Source organism: Apus apus, chromosome 10 (genome assembly GCF_020740795.1).
Source record: "Apus apus isolate bApuApu2 chromosome 10, bApuApu2.pri.cur, whole genome shotgun sequence".
In the NCBI taxonomy this organism is placed as follows: domain Eukaryota; kingdom Metazoa; phylum Chordata; class Aves; order Apodiformes; family Apodidae; genus Apus; species Apus apus.
The window spans coordinates 20,910,362-20,935,123 of NC_067291.1; the positions used below are offsets into that span (position 1 = coordinate 20,910,362).

A 24,762-nucleotide genomic window follows, 5' to 3' on the forward strand; every position below is an offset into this window, starting at 1 on the left:
GAGCTGCTGGGAAGGAATGGGTCAGTTGAGTAACTCCTGGGCTGGCACTGTGCTGCTCAGCAGAGGCTCTGGAGGAGATAACATTGCCGTGACTTTGAAGCCTCATGATCCCCACGCACTGCCTTGGCGTTTGCCCACCCCGTGGCAGGAGAAGGAGCCCGAGAGCGAAGCATCCTCCCCAGAACAAGCCAGGCTGTTTCTGCACCCCGACGGGAATAGCTGCTCTCCGCCGAATGCGACTCGACAAGCACAGTAACTTCCCCAGCCCTCCAGCAGCTTCAGCTGTAGAAGTCTATGCAGATATTGTGACCTTTTAAGAAGGCACAGATCTGGGAGGTTTAAATAGCACGCCACAAAGACTCCCAGGCAGAGCCTCTTCCAGACAACTCAGACACAAAGCACTGGCAGGAACAATTTCCAGGTCAGCAGAGATGAAGGAAGAGGAGTGACCCTCCAACAGAGCGGCACAGGGAGCCGGGGGAGCCAAGAGCCCCCCAGCCTGGGGCAGATGGCCCTGGAGGTGTTGCCGCCTGGAAGCAGCCTGTGGAATTGCGGGAAGCCGGGTTGTCGGTGTCACACAAATGGGCACAGCCCAAGTTGCCGCCGACAGTTCTGAGCTGCAAATTAGCAGCCAAAAGCTGTTAAGTGCTTGAATTCACCCACAGCAATCAGAAGGGGATCGGGGACTGGGAGGAGACGCCCCGCCTGCTCCCCCAGGCTCCGCACGGAGGCAGAGGGGGCTGCAGGTAGGCACAGGTCAGCAGAGGACAGAGCTGGGGGCTCCTCCTTCCCCACAGCCCCGCGAGCGGCTGAGCTGGAAAAACCCCCAGGATGGGCAAACGCTAACACACCGGACCGCGGCTTTTGACACCTAGAGCGTTTTGCCAAAGTCTCGGTGATCTGCAAATAATTAGAAGAGAAAGCAATCAATCCTGGTGCTGGAAGCAGCGCTGAGCCCGGGGGAGCGCGGCCCGGGCGCTCCGGAGGCAGCCGGGGCAGGGGCCGCAGGCTCAGCCGTCGCTGCCGCCCCCAGAGCGCAAGGACCGCGGGGAACTGCGGTGGGAATTTCCTCGCGTCTCCGAGGCGGTGTCATCCCGTGTTTCGTAAGCACTTTGCCAAAGGAACAGGGAAACAGCTTTGCCGCTTGTCGGGCACAGCCCGGCCCGGCTGCCCAGCGCCAGAACCGGGAGCCCAACGCGGCTTTTCCCGGCCCCGATCCCGAGGGAGCTGCAGGAGCCAGAGCCCGGCCCGGCCTCCGGACACGGGGCTGCCACAAGCTCCCACAGAATGCCAGGCTGGCTTGGGTGGGAAGGGACCTTAAAGCCCGCCCAGTCCCACCCCTGCATGGGCAGGGACACCTCCCACCAGCCCAGGCTGCTCCAAGCCCCATCCAACCTGCCCTTCAACACTGCCAGGGATGGGGCAGCCACAGCTTCCCTGGGCAGCCTGGGCCAGGGTCTCATCAGCTTCACAGCCAAGAATTTCTCCCTCAGATCTCATCTCCATCTCCCTCTTCCAGCTGGAAACCCTTCCCCCTCATCCCATCCCTCCCTGCCCTCATCCCAAGCCCCTCCCCAGCTTTCCTGGAGCCCCTTCAGGCACTGGAAGGTGCTCTCAGGTCTCCCTGGAGCCTTCTCTTCTCCAGGCTGAACACCCCAACTCTCCCAGCCTGTCTCCAGAGCAGAGCTGCTCCAGCCTTCTGTCCATGTACATAGTGAGGGACAGATCTGGGAGAGCCCAGGAGGTGTGACTGGTGATGAAGTCCTGTCCCACTTCAGAGGAGTTTGCAGAGATCAAGTGCCTTGTTCACACAGGGGCTGGGACAAACACCCCTCCCAGGGATCCTTCCTGCCAGACCACCCTGCCTCAGGGCTTCCAGGGTATCCAGGGACTGCAGCTTAAAGCTGTGTCCTGCCTTTGTCCCCCACATGTGTCTAAAGTGAAGCCTGCAGAGCAGGACAAGCACAGTCAAGAGCAGAAACCAACCACCAGCACTCCAGCTCTTGGAGGGCCTGGTTAGCCAACCTTCCCCCAACCCCCTCCATCCTTCAGCATGTCACAGCATGGCAGAAAGCCCAGCAGATCCACACAAACACAACTCTACTTCTCTCTGGTTACTCTGGGTGAAGAAGAGAAAGAAAAACCCCTCTGCGAGCAGGAGAGACCAGCATACACACATATGTAGGTCTGCATAGCACTTCCTACCCACCTTCTGTTGTGCATTTGGATGTCAGACTCTGCATCTGTGGCTAAAGCAACCCACAGTGATTTAGAAGTGATTGCACAGCATTTTGTAGGGGCTGAGGTGGAGATTTCTGTTCTGTGTACCATTACGGCAGCAGCAGCGGTTTCTCAGCCTCGGGTCTGGCCTTACCACAAGGCAAAGAGGAAATTGCAATTATTTGTTGATGGTTTTTCAAAGCCCTCGTACACACAAGCTCCCCTGAACCCATCACCAGGCAGCCTAGAGACCTTCCCGAAGCTGCTGACAGGAGCTCCTTGTCTCTGCTTCACCACTGCTCACTGTACCATGTACCTGCTTCTCTCTAGCACAAGGCAACACCCCTGCCAAGCCACCTCCCAGGGTGGCTGTGGGAAGCCTTGGCTTAAAAAAAGGTCATATTCTAAAACCAAACAAACATAAAACCGAAAACCAGGAAGAAAGCAGAATGTTCTCCCCTCAGGTCTGCACCCCCCAGCCCAGAGTCACTGTGATAGTCAAGGAGGAACCAGCTTGGAGAAAGGACTTCCCAGATGAGATAAGGTTTTCTGTCCTCAGAACCAAACTCCATGAAAGCCACAAAGAATTTCCCCCAGCTTTCCTAGGGCAGAGACCAAGTTGCCATCTGTCCTCTGAGAACAGAGCACTTGGTGCTACAGGAATACGTGGGTAATTGCTTAATTACACTGAACTTGGAACCAGGTCTCATGCTTTCATGTCCCTGTGGGGACTTTCCTCACACACTGCAGCAGTTTCTGCTGCCAGAGAGTGTCAGTCAGGGCAGGAAACACAGAGCAGGCAGCTCAGCACAGCCAGGGTGAGCTTGGGCATGATAGAGTCTGCTTCCAGGGAGCACAGAATCATTCTAGTTGGAAAAGACCTTTAAGATCATCAAGTCCAACCATAACCTAACTCTACCATTAACCTAACTCATACTGAGTCCAGTGCTTAAACCACATCCCTCAGCACATCATCATCATGATTCTATGATCTACACATTGTTTTGATCACCTCCAGGGATGGCGATTCAACCACCTCCCTGGACAGCAAAGAAGTTTCTTCTAATATCCAATCTGATATCCAATATCTTCTCCAGCACAACTTGATACTGTTTCCTTTTGCCCTACCACTTGTTCCTTGGGAGAAGAGCCCAATCCCCTCACTCCAACCTCCTCTCAGTGAGCTGTAGGGAGCAAGGTCTTCCCTCAGCATCCTTTTCCCCAGGCTGAACACCCCCACGTCCCTCAGCTGCTCCCCATAAGACTCACTCTGGCCAGACCCAGACACTTGGCAAGTGCCCCCAGCCAGGGCAGGCCCAGCTCTGCTGCTGCCTTGCAGGAAATGCAGGCAGGGATTTGCATCTGTGGCTGAAACCTGTGGGACTGGAGCTGGTATTTCACACAAGGAGACAAGAGGGGCCGGCCAAGCAAGAAGGGCTCAGTTGCAATTAGGAAGACAATTTTCTGTAATGTTTTTATTGGGAAGGTTTCACATGCCAATGGTCTCCAGGGGCAGAATTCATGCCTGTGAGGTTTTGCTTCTCAGCCCATCCCTTTGTGTGATACTTAGCTTAAGCAGTATCTGAAAGAATCAAGCCTCTCTTATTATCAAAGCCACAAGCCATCTGGTTCCACTTTCCTGGGGAAAGGGAATGAGTGGAAATCTGGTTTCACTTGGGTTTTCCTTCCCTGGGTTATGGTTTGCTCTATGTTTAATGTTGTTACTGCAATATGATCTTTGGGCAGTGGGTGGCCTGTTTCCCCCATTTGAAACTAATTTACAGCTTTGTCTGGCAAAATTGTTGCTTCCAATCAATTAGCACTGACACAGAAATTAAACCATCCTGGGGTCTCGACGCATAAGGAAGCAGGTCCTCATTTGTTGGAAGGAATTCTCTATTCAGTGGGGAATCTGGTGGTTCACCCCTCCTCTATGCCAGCCTGGATTTGTATCTTTAAAGATCCAGACTGCAGTTTTAAAAGAGATTTAACAGGCAAGACTGAGATCCATCATGGATGCTATTTTTGTTTTACAGCCATGACCCTGCTAAGGAGATGGACAAACAAGCCAAAAATGGAACATAAATAAAGCCTGAATCCATCAAAACATCCACCACCACCTCGATCATTTCTTCTCCAAAACACACTGGAGAATTCCCCAGCACTTTTCTCTCCACCATTGCCTACCATCCTGCTCCCAGGCCCAGCTCCCTTCCCACCAGACACTGCACACCCAGGCTCATGGAAGTTTCTTTACCTCAGCCTTGCCTTGGTGCTCCCTGGGGATGGCACAATGAGATTGAACACCCACCACTCCGTGACAGCTGCCCTCCTTCCAGAGCACTGGGTATGGACAACAAGCTTCAATCAAAGGCCAGACTCCAAACCTCCATGCAGGGACTCGGCTCCAGAGCACAGAGACTGAGAGCCCAGACCAGCTCTGAGTATCTGCAAGCCTGGCAAGTTCATCCCTGTCTTCTTCACTCCCTGGGCAGGGGAGGTTCTAGGTTACACACGTTAGCTGACAAGGCTGAGAGCAGCCTTGGTGACCCTGGGCAGGCCTGCCTTCTCATATCACTTCTAGGAGTGCTACAACCCTCTCCTCTTTGCCTCCCTTCCTGCAGATGCTCAGATGGCTCCTTGAACAATCCCATCTGAATTCAAGGTGCCACGGACTACCCATCTGGTAACTGTATGAAGAGCCATGCCAGGACCACATGTCCTGGTCAGGCAAATCTCTGGTCTCTGCCTTCACCCTGGGACAGGCAGGACTTGCTACAGACCACGCAGCCAGGACCACCCTTCTGCTGCAGCCTGGAGAGAGCACCAAGCCCCTCCTGTTGCAGCACGTCCAGGGGCAACGTGCACTGTCAGGGCACCCAGTGGAGCAAAACTTCTCCCCAGAAGCTTTGCTGAGCACCAGCCATGACTGGAGCCCTGTGCTCCTCTGAGCCCCCAGCCCTCCCTGTCTGCAGGCCAGCACTCCAGCCCTGCTGCTTGGAGCTCCATGGCACCAACCCTGCACAGACACCTCCTGCAGGGGCTCAGCAGCAGCCTCTCCTTCCCCAGCAGCTGCTAAAATCTGGACTGTCTAAACCTTCCTGCAGCATGTGGACCCTCAGCAGTGCTGCAGGAGTGTGGATTGTACAGAACAAGCAAACGAAACAACAACAAAAAAAATTAACCTCTCTCCCAACAGGAAGAACAATATTTTTTCAAGTACTGAAGTTTTTACAGCTGGAGAGACACAGCAACAGGAAAGGCTGGAGGGCAGTTCTGGCCAGCAAAGTCCAGCCAAAGTAAGAGCATGGGAGAACACTGAACCAGAGAGGAGGAAAAGAGATGAAGGAGCTCTGAGACAGCTGACAGCCTGGTGTCCATGGAGAAGAGCACCAGAGCCTCACAGCTGAAGATGCACCAGCTATAGCTGTGAAAATTCCCTGGCTTTGAAGACCAGGTCTTCCTGGAGACAAACAGCTCTAATCCACACTCCTGAGTAATTCTCTCCTTGGCAACACATCATACCAGCAGCGATTCAAACCTCGGGGCAGCTGTACTGGCTTTAATCTAGGTTTTATTTTTGTAAACTACAGTTTCAAGGAGAAGGCTCACAAAGTGGATCTGGGGATGGGTGGCAGGGAGCAGAGCCAGAATCGCTCATGTCTGCAGTGGAAACATTTGAGCTTCTTCAAGTACAGGGACCAAATGTGAAAAGCTTTGATCCTAAAAAGCTAACAGCCCTGTCAGAGAGAAGAGGGGTCAACCTCCTCCACTTCTGCCAGGGCAGCTCCCTCTGCTGCCTTTGCTCACCAGCTGTTACCCAAAGCTGCAGGGCAGCTCCAGATGGGCTCACAGCAGAATCTCATCAACGTGTGGTCATTAGTCTCCTCTGTAAAGTTATCACCTATGAAGAGATGAGTCTCCACAGAATCCAAACTTGAAAAGGAAAATGCCATCCAGGCTGCCCAGTTCAGCAATCAGCTGGATTGCCCACAGAAAATAAATCATCTCCCCAGGCTATTGCAAAGCCAGACTAGAGTCAGTCCCTGTCTCTAACTAACATCCTGTTCACACATGGCCTGATCAGCAAGGATTCAGCAGAGGAATCATGGTGGACACATGGGCATGGCAGGAGCTCTGCCACCAGCATGTTTTGACTAAGAAAGCCCAGTCCATGGAGGCTGGTTGGTTACAACCTATGACCAGTTCACCCAGTGCCACCCAGCAGCCAACTGGTCCCACCTTCCTCCAAGGATGCTGCTCCTGGAAGAGGCCCTGGTCTTGAGGGACACTTCAGGAGGCTTCACCTCTTCCGGGAGAGAAAGATGCATCCCAACTCTGCACAATCAATGTTTCTTGGCTGGACGTGCTCAGCTGAGCAGGTCCAGCTGGTTCCAGTGTGACCAGAGCTCCTGTGCCAGGCTCCTGCTGGAAGCAGACATCCCCTGCAGGAGGGACTGGGGGTTTCTTGCACTAGAACCTGTAGTTGACCCCCAATTCTTACCAACTACAAGTGCTTTTAACAGGGGAAACAAACAGTCAATCTGACATCTTTGGAAATTAAGAGCTCAAGTGTGTCAGCCTTGTGACAGCTCTGAACCAAGGCAGATCCACTGCTGCTCTCCAGACATCCTTGTTTTCTCAATGAAAGAATAATTCAATAGCCTGCCTGACTAGCCCTAGGTCTTTAACTGTGTTAAACGCTCTCAGATTGAGAGATTAATGACAGTGTCTTCAAGGATATTCAGAACTAAGGGAGGTGCTCATGGAACAGCCAAAGCACCAGGCAGGATGGACACGCAGGCTGGAAGCCTCTGGCACATGAGGCAAGTCCTCAGATCCTCCTCTCCACGGGGGACTTACAGAGCAAACCTTGCTGCTTGCTTTGCACCCACCACCCTTCCCTACACCCAGACCAGACACTGCAGAAGGATGGAGGAGCTTGCAATAAATCGTTATTAAAAGTGAGGGACCTTTTCCACATCTGGGTTTTGTTCCCAACGCTCCCCTCCTTCAAGGTAATCTTCTAAACCACCTACAGCAGTAGGGTCTGTAGCAGCTTTGCCTCAGTTTCAGAAGACTCTTGGTACAGATTTCTTCTCCATTTTCAGTTAGTTGGCGGTATTACCTCGGTATTACCTCGGTGCCACCGAGAGCAGCGCTCCCCCGGAGCAGCAGCAGGGAGCGAAGCAGCAGCGGCAGCAGCTCCTCTTGTTCCCGTCTCTGGCACCATCTGCAGGAGGCAGGGCCACCCGCAGCCCGGGTCCTGCGCCTGCCGGCCCCAAAGGGACAAGCAACGGGGCCCCGGGAAGCGGCAGGAGCTTCAATCGGAGCGTTGAACCACCCCAGAGGAGCAGGACCCCCTCAGAGCCGCGAGCAGCCTCTCAGCACCGGTCACCCCAAGGAGCTGGTCCAAGGAAGCGAACGGAAGCTGATACAAGCACGGATGAAAAAGGCAGCGCGGTGCTCAGAGATGCCAGCAGAGAGCTCTGTCTCAGCGTTAGCCAAGCCCCAATTTCTATGACATTCCGTGTTCCACAAATCTCTGGAGCGTCTCTCCTCCCCAGGCCCCCGCAGAGACACGGCGGTGCTTTTATCAGCAGCTGACAGACACCAAGCTGAAGCAAAGAGAGGTTCTGGGGACAAAACCAGCAAGTCCAAAGAGCCAAGAGTCTCTCGCAGCTTCTCAGCTTACCACACAGGAGGCCCTTTGTGACAGGACCAGCAGCCCCACCAGCACCAGGAGGAGAGAAGGTACCAGCTTAGAAAGCCCCAACTCCCCATATCAAGCCCAGGGTGCTTCCACCCCCACCTGCAAACCCCTCCCCATTCTCCTGTCCAAACTGCCAGAGAACTGGCCAAGCACTCATACCGGGCAGGAAGAACACGTTTTGGGGAACACATGCCCACTGAAACCCTCTCCTTGGTCTGCCCACCAGCTGCACACCCCATGGCCAAGTGTTCTACTCCTGGACCCCAAAATGTCACTGCAGTCCTGGGGCCCCAGGCCCACTCGTGCTCCCCTTGGCCTGACAGCTCTACCTGCTCCAGGGTGGATGCAGGACTCAGGCTCTTCCATGGAGGGGGATGAGCTTTCCAACAGTGGCCAGAAGCACGTGTCCCTCTCTCCATCTCACTCACACCATCGCCTGTCCTAGGCCCTGCTGACAAGCCACTTACCAGCAGTTATCAAGTTTTGGCTGGAGCTAGGGGAGCTTGTTTCTCATTCTTTGGAGAAGGAAACAGCTGTGACAGTTATGGGGAAGGGACTGTGCTGAAAAGCAACCACTGGCACAGAGATGAAGACTTCAGGAGTGCTAGAAACCCTGCTTTGCTGAGGAGGTGGGTGCAGCAGGGCTGGTCTGCTCCAGGGCACCAGGCTCCCTGCCCACCTTGCACAAGCAGTGAAACAGCCCCCGGGATTTCCACCTTGGACAGGGAACCCAGCTCCCCAGGCACTCGGCCAAGCCCACAGGGAAGGCACATCGTTCCCAGCGACACCAAGAGGCACCAGCCCAGGGTCCCAGCCCAGGCCCTCGGGATTCTGCCCCTCGCTCCCGGGCGCGGCGGGGCCGGCTCCCCTGGCAGCCCCCAGCCAGCTCCACTGCACCCCCCAGCAGGCAAATACAACCCACCAGACAGGCTCCTGAACTGCTTCTGGCTCTGATGTTATCGTGGAAAGTGCTGAAGATTTAACATTTCTGCTCCTGCTTCCCCAAACACCTGTGTTTCCTCAAGTACCTACTCAGCACTGAGGAAAACGGGTCTTGGAGACCTGCACCAAACTGCCCTGCTCAGCCCCCAGGTGCCCACCACACCTACTGGCTTCAGCGGCATCTGGTATTATTATGACACTGGGTAGCAGCCTTAAAAGAGGCAGAGCCCCAGCATGGAAATGGAAAGAGCCTTCATTCCACAGCCTTTATCACCTAAGAGCTTTCAGACACGACACTGCCAGCACGAGGAGCGCCGCAGGACCCGCACGGTTCCTGCCCGAACATTCTGAAAAATATACTCTTTTTTTCCTTTTCCTGCAGCAAAATCAAAGCCAGACTCAGCATCAAACGATTCAAGGTTAACTAAGACTTCAAACAACTATCATACGATGGGTCATCCTCCCAAGAATTACAGAACATAAACTAGGCTTCAGTTTTAATATCTGCATTTAATTATGGCCATGTCTGAGGGCGATGAGCAGACAAACCCAGGCTTTGTTACAGATGTGCAATTCGCCCTGGAAACCCTTTGGAAAGACAAATATTGCTGCACCTGTTAGGTGCAAAATGCTGATGATCTCTCAGCACGGCAGGGAAAGTGTCCTGAGTTTGGGGTGAAATGAAATTGGGATTGTTTTAAAATAGGCAGAAGATTCCACTAAACTACACTGCCTTTTTATTCTATGGGAAACAAGGTCCACTGGCTTGGGATGTGAGAATGCAAACACAAACCAGGCTGGAAGGAAACCTCATAAAGCCTGCTGCACTGCACTTGGGTTTCTCCTCCAGGAACTTGGCCCCAAGAAAACACGAGCACCCAACGCAGCCGAGAGCGGAGCAACACACCCCGTGCTGGAAACCAGCAGCTGCTTCCAGACACATCCTTTTCACACTTCTCCCCATCCCTCACTGCAGCCTAATCACAGCAGCCTTTTAATTAAAAGAGGTGGCTCAATGCACCTTTTTCCTATTGATCTAGAGTCAACAAGAAACCATAAACCAAGGAATTAAAATAATAATTTACAGCCCTTGGCCTGGCTGCCTGCTCTGTTTGCCATATTGTACACAATGGTTTCCTGCCTCTGCCAGTATATAAACTTGATACAAGAGCTCCAAAATGAAAAAAAAAAAACCCAAACCCCAAACCCCCCACACACAACCCTATAAGGCTTCCTCTAGAAACCAGCTCTGAAGATGGTTTTCAGCTCCCCCTTTGTCTGATCTGGGGCCAATCCTCGGTTCCAATCATAACAGAAAACAGAGAAGATGAAAGGCCAAGCTCTGTTTCTCCCCAGCCTCAGCCAGGTGTACAGCTGGCACCAGCAGCCTCCAATGGTAACATGTTCCAGTGAAGACATGTTAAAGCAATAAAACAGAAAATGAAGAACATGTGGCTAAAAACATCTATTCATTTCACTTATTTTCTATAAATGACTTTTCCCAGGGCAGTGTTTTGGGGTTTCTTTTTAGCAGCGCTGGGTCCCAGCGGCACTGCCGGCTTTCCGAGACCCAGGATCCCTGGGAGAGGTTTGAAATGCCAGCAAACATGTCTCCTATAAACCAATAGCCTATTATTTACAATTGTGAGTGGCTCAAATAGCTGATTTTAGACCTTCAAATGACAAAAATTCCTCCGAGGCAAGATGCCAAAGTTGAGCAAACAATTTGTATGGTATGTTAAGTGTAGGGGGAAGCCACAGAGCTTGTAATGAAGCCCTGGCTGTGTTTCCAATCAGGCAGGCAGGGCTGGATGTGTCATGGCAGGCTGCTGAGGGGAGCAACAAACCACAGGGGTGGGCGGGGGGGAGGAAGAAGCAGGGAGCAACGTTGGATTAAACTATTATTTTCTGTGGCTTGTTGAACAACATGACGTAGCTGTTCCTCGGGACGGAGAGTATGGGGGCTTGCAAAGAGCACGGAGCCATCTGCTGCTCAGCACATTCCAAAGCAGATTCCAGAACCAGGGTGGTTTGGTTATTGAAAAAAAATTAAAAGAATAATAATTTAAAAATCACTCTCGTTCCTGCTGCCCAGCCCATACAGTAAAACTCACAAGTGGCAGGATGAGGAAGGGGATGGAGGGGATGGGAGGTCAGGGCAGCTCCCATGGGACACAAAAGAAGGAGGTGCAGAGCTCAGGGGCTGTGCTGGGGAAACTGGGGAAGGGGAGCAGAGGCAGAGCTTCCCCCTTGGGGTGTGTGGGGCTGCCCCTGGGCAGGGCCACTGGAAGGACACTGGGGAGTCAGCTGTACTTCCAGAAGGCACCCAATGCAGAGCTCCAGGGATCCCACCTACCTTTGGTGGAAAAGGCAGCACAAAGAACCTGCAAAAGAGGAGAGAATGGGGAGCAGACATCACATCAGTCTGGAGTCCTTCACAGATCAGCCTGGGGATCAGCAGGAGGGAACAGAGAGTGGGTGGTTTGGTGTGTGCTCACAGCAATGAGAGGGTGTTGAGTCACTGCCCAAGCAGAACCAAGTTTCACAAGTCTGGAGGAGCTTCACCACCCAACGAGCACCAGGCTGCTCTTCAGAAGCACAGAGGAACAGAGGCAGCTCTTAAGTATGTGCCAAATCTTAAAAACTATTAATAATCCCAGAGCTGAAGGTTTCTCAGAGGCCTGAGCAGCTCTGCTTCTGCCAAGCCAGGGCACAACTACCCCTTTTCCAGTGAAATCCCATCATTCCAGGATAGGCCAAACTACCTTTGCATTAAGATGAATCGCAAGGCCTTCCCCTAAGCACGAGCATCCCCAAGTCCTTCCTTCCCTGAATCACTTATTCATGGAAATTCTCATTTTGAGATAAGGTTTAGAATTGCCTATTTAAGAGAACGCATCTCCCACTTAACTCCCCACCTCTCTTCCTTTGTGCCACACAACACTTCGTAGCAAACATGGGAAGGTCCAAAGAAGTGCCCACAGGAGAAATGTCTCTCCACGACACGTTTTGACCAGCTGAACAGAGCACACTGCTCAGCAGGCGTTTCCATCCCTACAGAAACACTTCTGCCCAGCAGCATCCGTTTCCTGCTCCTCCTGGATGCTGGTGGAAGTCAGGACACCTGCTACCTTGGTATTCCTCTGATATTCATACCAGCAATGCTTCTACACTTCAAACCACCCAGCTCCTTCCAGAAGCTTCTCAGCTGGGAAACCACCCACACAGCCAGGTTGTCACCACCCTGAGCTCCCCATCACCCACAATTAATGAACAGAGACCTTCTCCTTTCCACTTCCACAAACAGTATTAGCAGACACCTCCCAGCTTTATTTTGATGGCCCAGGGGTTTCAGGTGTGGTGCTGGATTATGGGCTCCATGGCAGCAGCCCAAGCTGCAGAAATGTGACAGTTTTGAGCATCAGCCTGATCCAGAGGAGCTGGGATGAGTGGCAGTCCTGCAGACAAGGTGCAGGGGGGCCTGATCCAGGCTCACCTGGAGAGCAACACAGGGCAGGGAGCTGGTACTGAGCCTCAGGGGGTTTCAGTCAGCCTCAGGACTACCCATCAAACATGGACCCTCCTCAGAATTTAAAGCTCTCTGTGCTCCTGTCCAGGTGCTGACTGCTTGTGGTGTTCATTCCTTCTCTCTGCTTCCCCTCGAGCACATTCCCAGGATTTCAGGACAGTTAGGACAACCACATCCATACTTTGTTCCCAAAAAGACAAGCCAGCTGGCCTAGGTATCTGTTAAACCTTCTTGCAGCATCTGCAACGTTTTTAACTCCTCCTGGGTATCTCTGCTTCAACAGAAATACCAGAGCAGCTCCTGCCCGAGCTGGGAATACACCAGATAAACACATTCCTGGGTAAGTGCTTTGTACCAAGGTAGAGCCAGAATCCTCTCACCAGTTTTCCCTCCCCCGTAACACTTGTTCTACAGTTTATGACTTGCCATATCAGTGCAGAGTGAACTGTCAAATAGGAAAGGCAGCTGGCACAGAAAACCTCAGAGCCCCAGGGCAGAACATCATCCCTGCCAGAGCCCAGGGGCAGCAGCTCTGTAAGCACACTGCAATTAAATGCATTTGGAACTCACAGGGGAAGGCATGCAGCTTTCAGAGGCAAATCTGATAGGACCTTATCGTGACTGCAAACGCTTTACCTCTCCCCCAGGAGCCCAGCAGCCACTGGCTGAAAGAGCTAGTCAGGGTCTAAAGCCCCTCCTGGTTCTTTCATCTCACCTAGGAAGTTGCACAGGCTTCCTTCTCTCCACAGCCCCCTCCAGCTCCCAGAAGGGATGCTGAGCACCCAGCTGCCCTTAGCATAGAGAAGTCTAATCTGAACAACCACGAGGCCAAACCCAGACCTGAACAGGAGAAAACATCTCCCAGTCTCACCCAGCTTTAAGAAGAGAACAGGAATAAAACCAGCTTGCAACAGGCTACACTGGAGACTCTCTTCTAAGTGTTTGAATCACTTTTCAGCTCTGAGGTGTCTGACACAGGATGAAAACATGCTGTAGGCATGTAGCCCAGAACTGCTGATCCAGCCTAAACTTCCTCAGCCAGTTCAAACACATTCCAGAAGTGTTGGCACATCAACTTTGCCCTGGCAGGCTCTGGGCCAGATCAGGTAACCTCTGTCCTCACCCGAGCTTTATCTGATTGCAGAGCAGAGGTTATGCCAGAGCAGGTACCATCTGTTGCTCACAGCTGGCACCAAACCCAGCCAGCACGGGCTGGGACAGCCTGTTCCAGCCAGCAGGATCATGCTGGAAGCAGAGAAATGTGTCCTGCCAGGTGACCCCAATGGCACCTTGCTAAGGACCACCAACCCCCAGCCAGCAACACTTGGAGCACAGCCCACAGGGCAAAGCTATTGCTGTGAATCCTGCCTCATCCCAAGGGACATGGTGACCAGCCTGTACCTCTGGGAGTGGAGGATCCCTGCTGCAGAGCAGGGGAGCTTTAACAGGTAGGAAGACAAAGAACAGCAGATCAGTATGGCCAGACCAGAATGATGCTCCTCCCTGGGCCTCCAGGCTAGCAAAGGGACAACTTTCCTTGCCTGCTCTTGGCCAAGAACATGACCAGGCACCCTACCCAGGGCAGCAGAGCTGCCACCAGAGCTCTGGGCTGCTGCAAAGCTGTTTGCAAGGGAGGAACTGCAGTGTCCTCACTGCTGAGGCTGGCTGAGCAGCCTGGCATGGATTAAAACCAGATATCTGAGCAGCCACTGCAGCACTAGGGTGGGGGGTTTTGTGCAGTTTTTGCCATTTTTCTAAGGTCAGCTCAATTAAAATTAATAAAAACACCCTTAAAAAGACCCAGCAGATAGTCCGTGTCCAACGCCTTCAAAGGCACGAGAGCAGTTCAGAAGCAGACTGGTTTATTTGTTCCATGTAATTTACTTTAAAATGTGTCCCTGGATTCTCCATCAACAGCACCTGAGATACTGCAAAGGTGACCTGGGAAGTTTTTAAATCACAAGCCCTATTATCAGCTGCCAGCAGCAAGACACCAGCCAGCCCCAGTTTGGTGTGGGGACTGGGGGCACCGGGGCTGTGCTGCTGTGGTGGGGGGGTCTAAATAACCTCTTTTTGGCTTCCCCAGGTCAGGTTTCTGGGAAGGACAGCAGCCAGTGCCTGCAGGGAACCTTGACAGTTTGACATGAAGGAAGCATCTCTACAGTGGAACAAGGCAGAGGTGTGCAAGCTGCAGATGGTGAGTTGTTGAAGCAGGTTTGAGCAGCAGGTCTGCACCTTCCAGCTGGGACAAAGCTTCATCCAGCACAGAGGGCAGCTCCTCCTTCCCTAAGGACCCTGGTCTAGGGGTGAGCAATTGTCTGTCCTTCCCAGCTGCAGCCCTGCAGGTACACAGGGAAGGGCCAGGGAATTCCAGGAGCCCTCTCCTGTGCACGGGGGAGTTGTACTCTCATTCAGAAGAGGAAAATAGCAGAAGACAGGCAGGATTCTTCAGAGCTGCCCAAATTAATGTATTTTTTTATACTTCCTTCAGTCTCCCTGTGGTAAATCTGAAAGCCTGGGAGGACCTTGTTACCCTCTTTTCACAGCCAGCTTTCCCTCTGCTCTGACCTCCTGCAAGCTTTTGCTTTTAACTGAAGAGCTCCCTCTTATCACAGTGTGTCACTCCTGAAATGCCCACTGATTTTCTTCACACCTTTCAGCATCAGTAGGATGTGAGAGACATAACTGCCCCTGGCTAGGAGGAGGCTGCTGGAGAAAGGTTACCCTGTTCCTGCCTCCCCATTCCTCCTACAAAAATATGCATCAACACCAGAGGTCCCATGTTTTGCAAGTGCATCACACCCACTCCTTGTATGCCTGGGAGATACCAACACAGCACCTCAGAAAAGCCTCCAACAGCTCAAGGGTGCCAGACTTAATAGCTGAGCCACAGACACACAGTTGTGTTATTTGCATTAATAGGACTTTGACAACTCTGTGAAGCTTCAGCTCAGAGCAAGCTGCCAACAGTGCAGGATCCCTAAAGGAGACAAGGGCATTTCCTCTAAGCAGAAGACAACATTAATATCACTGTTGGAGAATTCAGCTGATGCTGGAACTCGTAGTTCCTGTAGGATCAGCTTTTAAAGGCCTTGCACCATCACCTGCACTTTACATTGCATTTCTGCAGCCAAACACTTCCCCTTGCAACCCACTGCCAGAGCTTCAAGTCTCCTGCCCATCCAGCAGCAAGTGACTGTTGTTCTAGCTCCCTGGTGTCTGTGGGACAGAGGATCAGCTCCCTCTTGCCCAGCACACCCTCCCCTGCTCCATTTCTCTCCATACATCTGCTCCTCAGATTTCTCACCCATCAGAAGGCATCATGAATGATGAATGCAGACCCTGCTGCAGACATGGGGCAGTTTGTGCCCTGCAGGGCTGCTGCTGGTGGAGAGGAGCTCTGTGCCTCATCTGGCAGCACCACCAGCCCAGGACACATCCCCACATGGAGGAGCTTGCCAGCTTTGTGCCCCAACCCTCCCCCAGCCCGGCAAGACCGAGATGCTTTGGAGCTGCCCTCACCCATGTCAGCAGAACTGGGCAGCCCTCACGTGCAGCATCTCAGCAGCATCTCAGCATCCTCAGCAGCAGCAGACAGTCCTGAGCAATTTTCAATTCAGATATGAAATATAAAAGGGCAGAAGTGCACAGACTTCCCTGCCTCACTGAAACTGAAGACTTCAGTATTTCTCTGTGTTACCAGGTAAAGCTCAGCTGAGGCTTCCCTGTTTCCCAGCCTCACCACCCTGGCAGCCATGCTGCATACTCCCTCTAAACAAGCCAACGCTGTCCTGCTCCAGGAGATGCAGGCTGCCAGCTTCCTAAATACAACTTGACAGGTCTCCTGATAGCTCCTGACCCACCCACTACCAGCACAGATCAGCATGTTCACAGGTTCAGCTCACAGCACAGATTACACAGAAGCACTCGGGGCAGGAAAGGCCCCACTGCCTCTTTATTCATTCTTGAGCTAAAATTAAAGGTTTCCAAAATTGGGATGCAACTCACAGGAGCAACTCACTCTCAGCCAGCTCTCTCCTTGCTGTAGCTTTCAAGCCTAGAGGACAATGTTCTCTCTGATTCTAGGCCATGCACTGGTAGCTTTAGTATCATTCCTCACCGCCCATTCCGCCAGTTCCAGTACATTCCTGTAACAGCTCATCAGCTGGAATTTATTCCAGTTGTATAATTTCAAGTCAGGCCCATAAATACTTAATGGATATTTCTCAATCCATTTCTTTTAAAAACCTGACCATTATTCTTGCCTGCAGCAAGTACTCCTAAGTCCTTGGCCTCCCACACACAAACAAAGCAGCCTTGGCCATTTCCCCCCCAGCTCGAGCCATTTTCCTGCTCTGTAAGAGTTCTGTTCCCATATCCCACCACCAGCTTATTTTTTTTCCAAATTACTATTCCTACTTTTTCCTAGTGAATTTCTCACTGACAAAGAGATCTACTTTCACTCTCCCATCCCTGCTTCCCTCAAAAAACCCTTCTCTACTTCTTTCAAAGGAATCTGCAAGTGCGAACACATCTGCACTGTCCGATCGCCACCTTTCTTCATCCCTGTGATGTTTAGGGACAATGTTTTGGGGTTTATTTTAAACCAAAGGCACAAGTGTTCCCCTCCACCAAGCCCCTTTGTGCTTGAAGACAGAGAGTCACTCGTCCAAGTCTGTCCTGACCAGGTCACATTCCACCTTCACTTGATCTATACTCAACATTCCTAGTTTGCCCATCGGGACGCATCTCGACCTTTAACAGGACTTAAACCCTTGGCAAGACAAGATGCCAACTGCACCCAAAGTCATTTTTATACTACACCTGACCCTCAAAATATGAGGAGTCTTTAAAAAAAATCCCACCTTACTTTCAAACATCCCCATTAGATTATAAATCTCTACCCCGATGCCCTGCTGAGAATTTGTACAGCCTTCTCCATTGCATTCTCAGGAGCACACAAGCAAAATCCCCAACACTTAATGAAGTGTAAAACTAATTATTATGAAATAAAGCTAGCTGTTCACAAAGTGGAAAAACATCACATTTTCACGTCCTATTTTCCTTTAAAATGTATTCCCTTCCCATCATCTAGCATACTTTGCAAATGTAAAAATAACTACTCCTCACAGCAGAGTGCTGGCTCCAAGGCTACCAGTCCAACAATAAAAAGCTTCACAACTTAATGGCTCTTAAATGCTCAACATCTTTTTCACTTAATGTAAAACCCATCTGATCTAATGGCTGTGACTGAATTATATGTATGTTTTTTCTATTAAAAGTTAATTTTCTGAGTTGGCAGAGCAACACAAGCATTAGATTAAAAAAAGCAGTAATCTCCATAAGTTTTCCAGGGTTCAGAGATATTTCCAAGTCAGCTACTCAAAACAAAAAAGAGAAGTCACAAATCCACTTTAAAAAGTGCTGTTTCATAATAGGAACATGGTGCCAACAATCAATTAGAAGCCACATTGCCTTATTAATGTTGCTTTACTGTTTCATGGACCTGATCACAAGACACCTCTTGCAAAGCCCCCCTCACGCCTCTGAGGTGCATCTCACTTACATTTGACATTTGTGACCTCCCAGCCCTTCCTTTCGTTTCTCAGCCGTGTTTGTCCATGAACGCATCAATATTGGAGGCTTCCTTATTGGGCAGGTGAAACCTCCTGCTTGATTGTTCCAAGCACGTGGATTATCACTGCCATGGGAACTTCACTGCCATGTGGACACAGCCCAGGTTTTCGCTTCACCTTCACGAGTCAAGTGAGCCAAAACAAGCCCTTGCATGCAGCACTGCCAAGGGACTTGTTCACTCAGTTTGAGACTGGAGACATCCCCATTTGTGCAGCATTTAAACAATCCACACCTATTAACACTGAAAACATGAAGCTTGTCTTGTATGCTCTGATTTTTTAGTCTCACCCACACCAAGGTGACAAGGGCCTGAGCCAGCACGTGTTCCATGAGACACTCATTACAGATTTAGTCTCTCATTTCTCTGCCATTCTTTATCTTGCATTGATTTCTGAAGTAGGACTTTCTTCCCAGGTAAGCAGTTTAAAGTCCAGGCAGGACTTCCTTCCCCAGCACAACCCTGCTGTTAAGAGCAGTGCTATGCAAAGGGCAAAGTGGCTGCAGGTAAAAATCCCCAGGTGCCTCCTGACACCAGGCTGGCAGGAGCTCTGTGGCACAGCTCCTCAGAAGCAGCTCCTTTCTGATCTGCAAGGGAAACGTTACCCCAGGAGATCTGCAGTGGGGCTTGGGGGCTTTCCTTCCACCCACACACACGCAGAAGGAGCAGTTCCTCAACTTAATCATCTCCTTTCTAGGATATTAACAGGAGATACAGAGGAGTACCAAGGAAACATTTTTAAAAAGCAAAAGAGCATAACCAAAATATTCACACAACTTCCCACTCCCAGGTACCAATCCGTATTTCACAGGAAAATGGTAATTTTAGTTATTACTTAAAAAACCAAACCACTTCTTGCCACAGATGAGGCCAGCAATGGTATTCATGCTTTAAGTAACATGACACTGGGTTGAAGTTGCAAAGTCATTAAGACACGGAGAAACCTCAGCTCTGTGCCACTTTAATTCAGCTCTGGGCAGCAGTTCCAACAATCAAGTCTCAAAATAAGGCACCTGAAGTGTACAGACTCAGCATTGCCAGGTTCTAGCATGGATCAGGGAGTGGAGTAAGTGAGAATTCTCCCCTAGCAGCTTGCTTTTGGAGATGTTCTAAGTTGCTGTTTCAGTACCATGTTCTTCCTCTCCCTTAAAACAAAGATGGCAAAACCAAAATATTCTAGCAGAAAGAAATGCCTTTGTCTACTAAAAAATAAGAGGATGTATATTAAAAACAAATTAATCAAAAAAGCTTTTCAACAACCAGCCTCACTCTGCAGAACAAAAAAGGCTGGAGCTCAAAATACCCACAGAGCACAGCTGAGAACACAGAAGGTACCAGGGAGTGAGCAGCACTCCTGGATACCCTGGGGAGAGGCTGGCTCTGACAGACCCTGCCTGCTGGCAGGGGAAGGCTTTAGACACAGATCTGGAAACAGTTCCACCCAAGTGCCAGTTCCTCTTCAGAAACACCTCCAACCCACGGATGCTCATAACTTTTTCCCTCCCAAGGTCAAGTTAGAGATTTACAAGAACCCTTGAGAGAGCTCCTGCTTACTCAGAACACAAGAAACTCCTTCAAAGATCCAAGGAATAAAGCACTGCTCCAGTCACTGTTTGAATACAGTGAAGTTTCACCTCATGTTCATCCCCTGGCAACTTCACCACCTCAGTCCTTTTCACGTCCCACTGGCTGGATGAGACAATCCAAACGACCACAAATAAATTAAGCTCCTGGTGAAAGCAGAGAGTCCTTCATCCTCAGCTCACACCAAATGAACAGACTTTGGCCATGCTAAGAAATGACTCTGCAAAGTCTGCTTAGCATGAAATTAGGTAGCAGGGTCAGTTATTAAGTGAATTAATTCCATTAACAGTAGCAGTGAGGCTTGGCTGGCTCACTCCCAAACCTAGTGACAGAGGTGGCAGCCAGCTTGCCCTGAAGAACTGGCACAAGCTTTGAGTCCCCAGCAATAAAACCCAAATTTTACCAACCATAAACTCTGGAAGCAGATAGAAAAGCCCAGTAATCCCAGTGGACATCTGAAAACCAGGTGTTACCTGGTGTTTCAGAGCATTCAAGTCAGTTCAGTGTCCTTCACTACCCAGGCTGTTTCACCAAACCATTGACATTCCTTTACCTTTTTACAGAATTGACCACTACAATAAAAAGAAGAAAACATTTTTATTGCTAATATAATATGGGAGAAATTTAGAAAAACATACATAGAGCTCCCCCAGTTAGGAAACATACAATATCAAAATATGCCAGAGTTAGTATATCAAAACAGTTTCTCTCTAAGAGTTTCAAGTAATGCAATCATAAAAGAATTTGGCTAAAAAGTAATATATACTGAGATGTTTTCTGTAATAGTCCTCTAAGAAATTAAAGGAAAGCAGCAGTAGATCTGTTGAACTACAGACATATTTAGTAAATATATTAGGTGTATTTATATAATAAAAACTGCTCTGCATAATCATCACTGTTCATATCCTCCTCTACGTGGCAGCTCAATTCTACAACAAGACTCTGCCCAAAAAGGGAAAAGAAGGAAACAAACATAATAGTCCTAACAAAAAGAGCCCCCAGGCTGCAAGCTCAGCTAACAGGAAGCACAGAACTCTGCACTCTGCCTCAAGCCCTTCTTTTTCAGGAAGATGGAAGAGGGAGGTGGTTCTGCACCAGGATGCCAGATTCCTGCTTGTCACAAGCAAGTGCTCCCAACCAAGTGGGCTGAAGTGAACAAGGTGCTGGCAGCACTTCCCCTGCTTGCTCTGCTGGAACAGCCACGTGCACCTGGCTCCCTGTTCAGCTGCTTCCTTTGAACAGTGCCGAGTTTCATGGTTCACTTCATAAAACTTGCTTATGGGAACATCATCCTTCAGTTAAAAATTAAGCCCTGTCTTTTTTAATAGGTAGATTCCAAGTAAATAAAAATTCTCAGTTCATTGACCCTCACTATTTGCATCTTCCCCATAAATAAGATCACAGCCCATAATTTACAGTTAAGAAAATACCCGAAGTTTCCAGGAGATAGTGTTTGAAAATCCAATCCCTGAATTATCTCGTATGCAGCTTAATGAGCTCCTCAGCCTGCACTCATATTGGGCCTAATGAAGAATGAAATTAGACAGAAGCAGGACTAGTGCACTGAGATCAAAATGCTGCTCTGCAAACCATGACACTCCAGCCCCTGTTTTAGCCTCCAGTGATCAATATTGCAAACTACTCCTGAAAAACCTGGGGGAAGAGAGAAGGGGGGGGCAAGCACAAGGGTTAGTGTTTTGCTGGAAAACCTGAATTGTACAAGTCTTGCCAAAAGCAAAGGCACTACATTTTAAGCTTTATTTAAATAAAGTCTGTAACCTGGCCAGCCAAGTTACAACACACACCCAAACAGTTCATCTGCCTCTGCAGCCAACTTCCTGAGCACACTGTGGTGTCCTGATCAGCTTATGTGACTAAACAGCCACTTTCTCTTAATCACTAAAGGAGATAATACAGCTACAATACTTAGCCAAGCTCATTTGAACACAGTTTATTTTTAGCCATACCATGAGAGTTCAAGTTCTAGGACAAACTGGAGTTTCCTTGCTTTAATAAGTGGTCAATCAGACATTAAAATAATCTCACTACTATGTCATCATTTTGACAGTCAGCTTGTTACCATTTCAAAAGACGTTCTACATCTTTTATTCAGCTAATGAAAAAAGTACCAGATCTGAAACTTAGCAACCCTATCTTACTGTTTTACAAGAAAAAAATATTTCAGCTTTCTAAGTCATTTCCTATTTGGAGGTTCTAACAGCAGCTGTATCACCAGCACTGTATACATCTCATGCAGGTCTCACTAGTGTAACCACAGCTCTCCTACAGGGTGCAGCAGCCTTCAAGAGCAATGGCACTAAGCAGGTCAGCAAACAAGCCCCTGTCTCATCCGAATGATCTGCAGCAAAGCAGCTTGGACATCTTCATCCATGTGACCCTAGGGCAAGCAAACACTTGGTTAAAAGAATAATTAAAAATCCCATAGAGTGTCAGCCATCCATCACTAACATTAAGAGATTCTTCCAAATTACTCAAAGGTCTCAACTTGTTGTATTTTCACCTCTCTGGGAAAATCTGAAATACTGTTTTTCCTTCTCCTGAGAGAAAGGAGGGTTGAGGAAGGACTTTGGACAAGGGGTTGTAGTGGGAGTACAAAGGGTGAAGGATTAAAGCTGGAGGAGAGGAGATTTAGGTTAGAAATTGAGAGGAAATTCCTTAGTGTGAGGGTGATGAGACCCTCGCCCAGGTTGCCCAGGGAAGCTGTGGCTGCCCCATCCCTGGCAGTGTTGAAGGGCAGGTTGGATGGGGCTTGGAGCAGCCTGGGCTGGTGGGAGGTGTCCCTGCCCACGCAGGGGGTGGGACTGGATGGTCTTTAAGGTCCCTCCAACCCAAACCACCCCATGATCTATGAGGGTCTGCCTCTCTGACACAGCAGTTTCCTTTATGAGAGTATGATGGGGAAAAAAATTCCTGCTCCTGTCCTCTGGCCTCCACAGCCCAAGGCTGCAGTAACAGTTCCTCCTCTGCACCATTAGGTATCTGAAGTCACAAGACCTGAATTAGCTGATCAGCTCCTTGTTCAGGGAGAGCCAGAGGATAATTAAGTGCATTAAGCTTCCAACTTCTACTGGATTTCTCTCCAGCACTACCTGGGATGCAGAATTACTGATGTGTTCCCATCACCCCTGAAAGCAGGGTGTTGTCACACACGGTTACATGCAGACACATGGTGATCAGATGGCACAACAGCTTTTTTGTCCATTCTAAATTAAAAGCCTCAACATGAAAACAGGCACCTGGTACTAGTTTCAAATTTGAGGATCTCCTCAGTCAGAAACACATCTCAAGAATCCCTACACTGAAGTGAGAGTAAACCAACCTGAACTTGAGACATTCCTACCTGTACAGCACTGAGAAGATGTGTCCGATAAACTGAAACCACCTCTTGATGCTGCCTCTTAGCATCCTGTAGAAAGAGAAGAGGAGGTCAAGTCATCACATTTTTCATATTTACCCCTGCCCTCTTTGCCCAGCGCTGGGGGCTTGGTGTTGTGCCCTCAGAGTAGCCAAAGCAGGATTTCAAGGTTCCATGCAGCCATATCCCCTCCATTAATCAAGGAAAATGTCACTGCTTCATTTTTGCTTTGCCAACAGTAAGCAATGAAACTTTGCTGAAAGGTTCTCAGAGACTGGCTGATCCAGTGTGTGTCAGCCTGGATGTCAGGCTGGGATGAAAGACCTGATCCATCAATAGCATTACCTTGGTGTAAAACCACCCTACTTAGGACCACTTTGCCTTCTAAGGGTCATCCCTGCAAATACCACTGCAGATGTATCCTACTTCTGCACAGACTTAGAAGTAACTAGCTGCTCACACAGGCAGCTGGATGATGAGCCTTACTGAAGTCACAGGGGCCACAAACCTGTTTGTGCACAAAGTCACAGAACTCACCACCAAGTGTTCCCCTTTGCTGTCAGTACTTAATGATAAGCAACACACTTCACTGTGTTTGCAGACAAGGGAACACAAAGTCAAACCATTAAGCAAGGACCACCCCCCCTCTTTCCAACTGAGAAAACACACAGCTGGCAGGTTTTGCAAGAAAAAAATGAAGCTGGAAGTTGTGTACAGAAACACTCTTGGCATGAACTGTACCAGCAGATCTCCTAAGAACATTCTCTCTAAATTGCCGTGTCCTTTTCATCTGGAAAAGTTCCCAAACACTGCAACTCTAACGTGCAGAAGGCAGACCAATTTAAAGCAGCAAGTAGTCAGGGGCGGGGAGGGGAAATAATTCACTAGTATTCTACTTTTGCCAACTCAGCCCCCGTGCTCCAGTGACCACGGGCACGTTTCCTTGTCTGTACAGGAGGCTGAGCAATGCTGCCACCCTCCAGCCCCCACCTGCACAGTTACTTACAGCCAGCTGCTGCTGCAGGGTTTTCACTTGGTTCTGGAGCATTTCAACCTGCTGGCTCTGCCTCTTGGAGGGGACCCCAGAGGTGTAGGTGAGCTGAGACAAGCCATTAAGAGCTTGTTTTAACCGCTCCACATCATTCAGCAGCTCCGTTATCTTCAAAGAAAGCACACACAGCATCACTGAAGGGTGGCTTCCTGACTGAAAAATAATGTTCTTTAACAATTTTTTTTTCAAGTCTGATGTAGAACAGCAAGCACTGAAGGGTCTGTGTCCCAGCTTGTCATCATACTGGCCAAGAGACTGAGACCCTGGCCCAGGTTGCCCAGGGAAGCTGTGGCTGCCCCATCCCTGGCAGTGTTGAAGGGCAGGTTGGATGGGGCTTGGAGCAGCCTGGGCTGGTGGGAGGTGTCCCTGCCCATGCAGGGGGTGGGACTGGATGGTCTTTAAGGTCCCTCCCACCTAAACCATTCTATGATCCTATGACATGCTGACACTGTTCACATTCTGCTGCCCAGCACTGAAGTGTGAGGTGTGGAGGATTGAACCCTGGAGCCAGGGACAGAAATTACCTCTACTCTGGAGATATTCTTGCTCTGATTTCTAGAAAGAACAAAGACCAGAGGCAAGATGGGGATACTAAACAAATACAGCTCCAGTGGAAGAATGAGCTTATACCCCAGAAGTCTGAAACTCAGCTTGGAAGTTTCAGAGTTCAACTACTACATGTAATGGCTGAAACATATGAGAAATTAGAAGA

At 49.9% G+C, this 24,762-nt stretch overlaps 1 protein-coding gene across 1 annotated transcript in view; it reads right to left on the reverse strand.

Annotated features, from left to right (window-relative positions):
* Nucleotides 1–20,201: 20,201 nt before the first annotated feature.
* Nucleotides 20,202–24,762, reverse strand: part of UACA (uveal autoantigen with coiled-coil domains and ankyrin repeats) — a 33,940-nt gene continuing 29,379 nt past the window's right edge. Inside the window, exons 17-19 of the mRNA XM_051628028.1 lie at nucleotides 24,006–24,158; nucleotides 22,985–23,050; nucleotides 20,202–22,021 (exon numbers count right to left, since the gene is read on the reverse strand). Of these exons, the coding sequence (XP_051483988.1) occupies nucleotides 21,950–22,021; nucleotides 22,985–23,050; nucleotides 24,006–24,158 (291 nt within the window). The 3' untranslated portion in view covers nucleotides 20,202–21,949. The remainder of the gene's footprint in view (nucleotides 22,022–22,984; nucleotides 23,051–24,005; nucleotides 24,159–24,762) is intronic.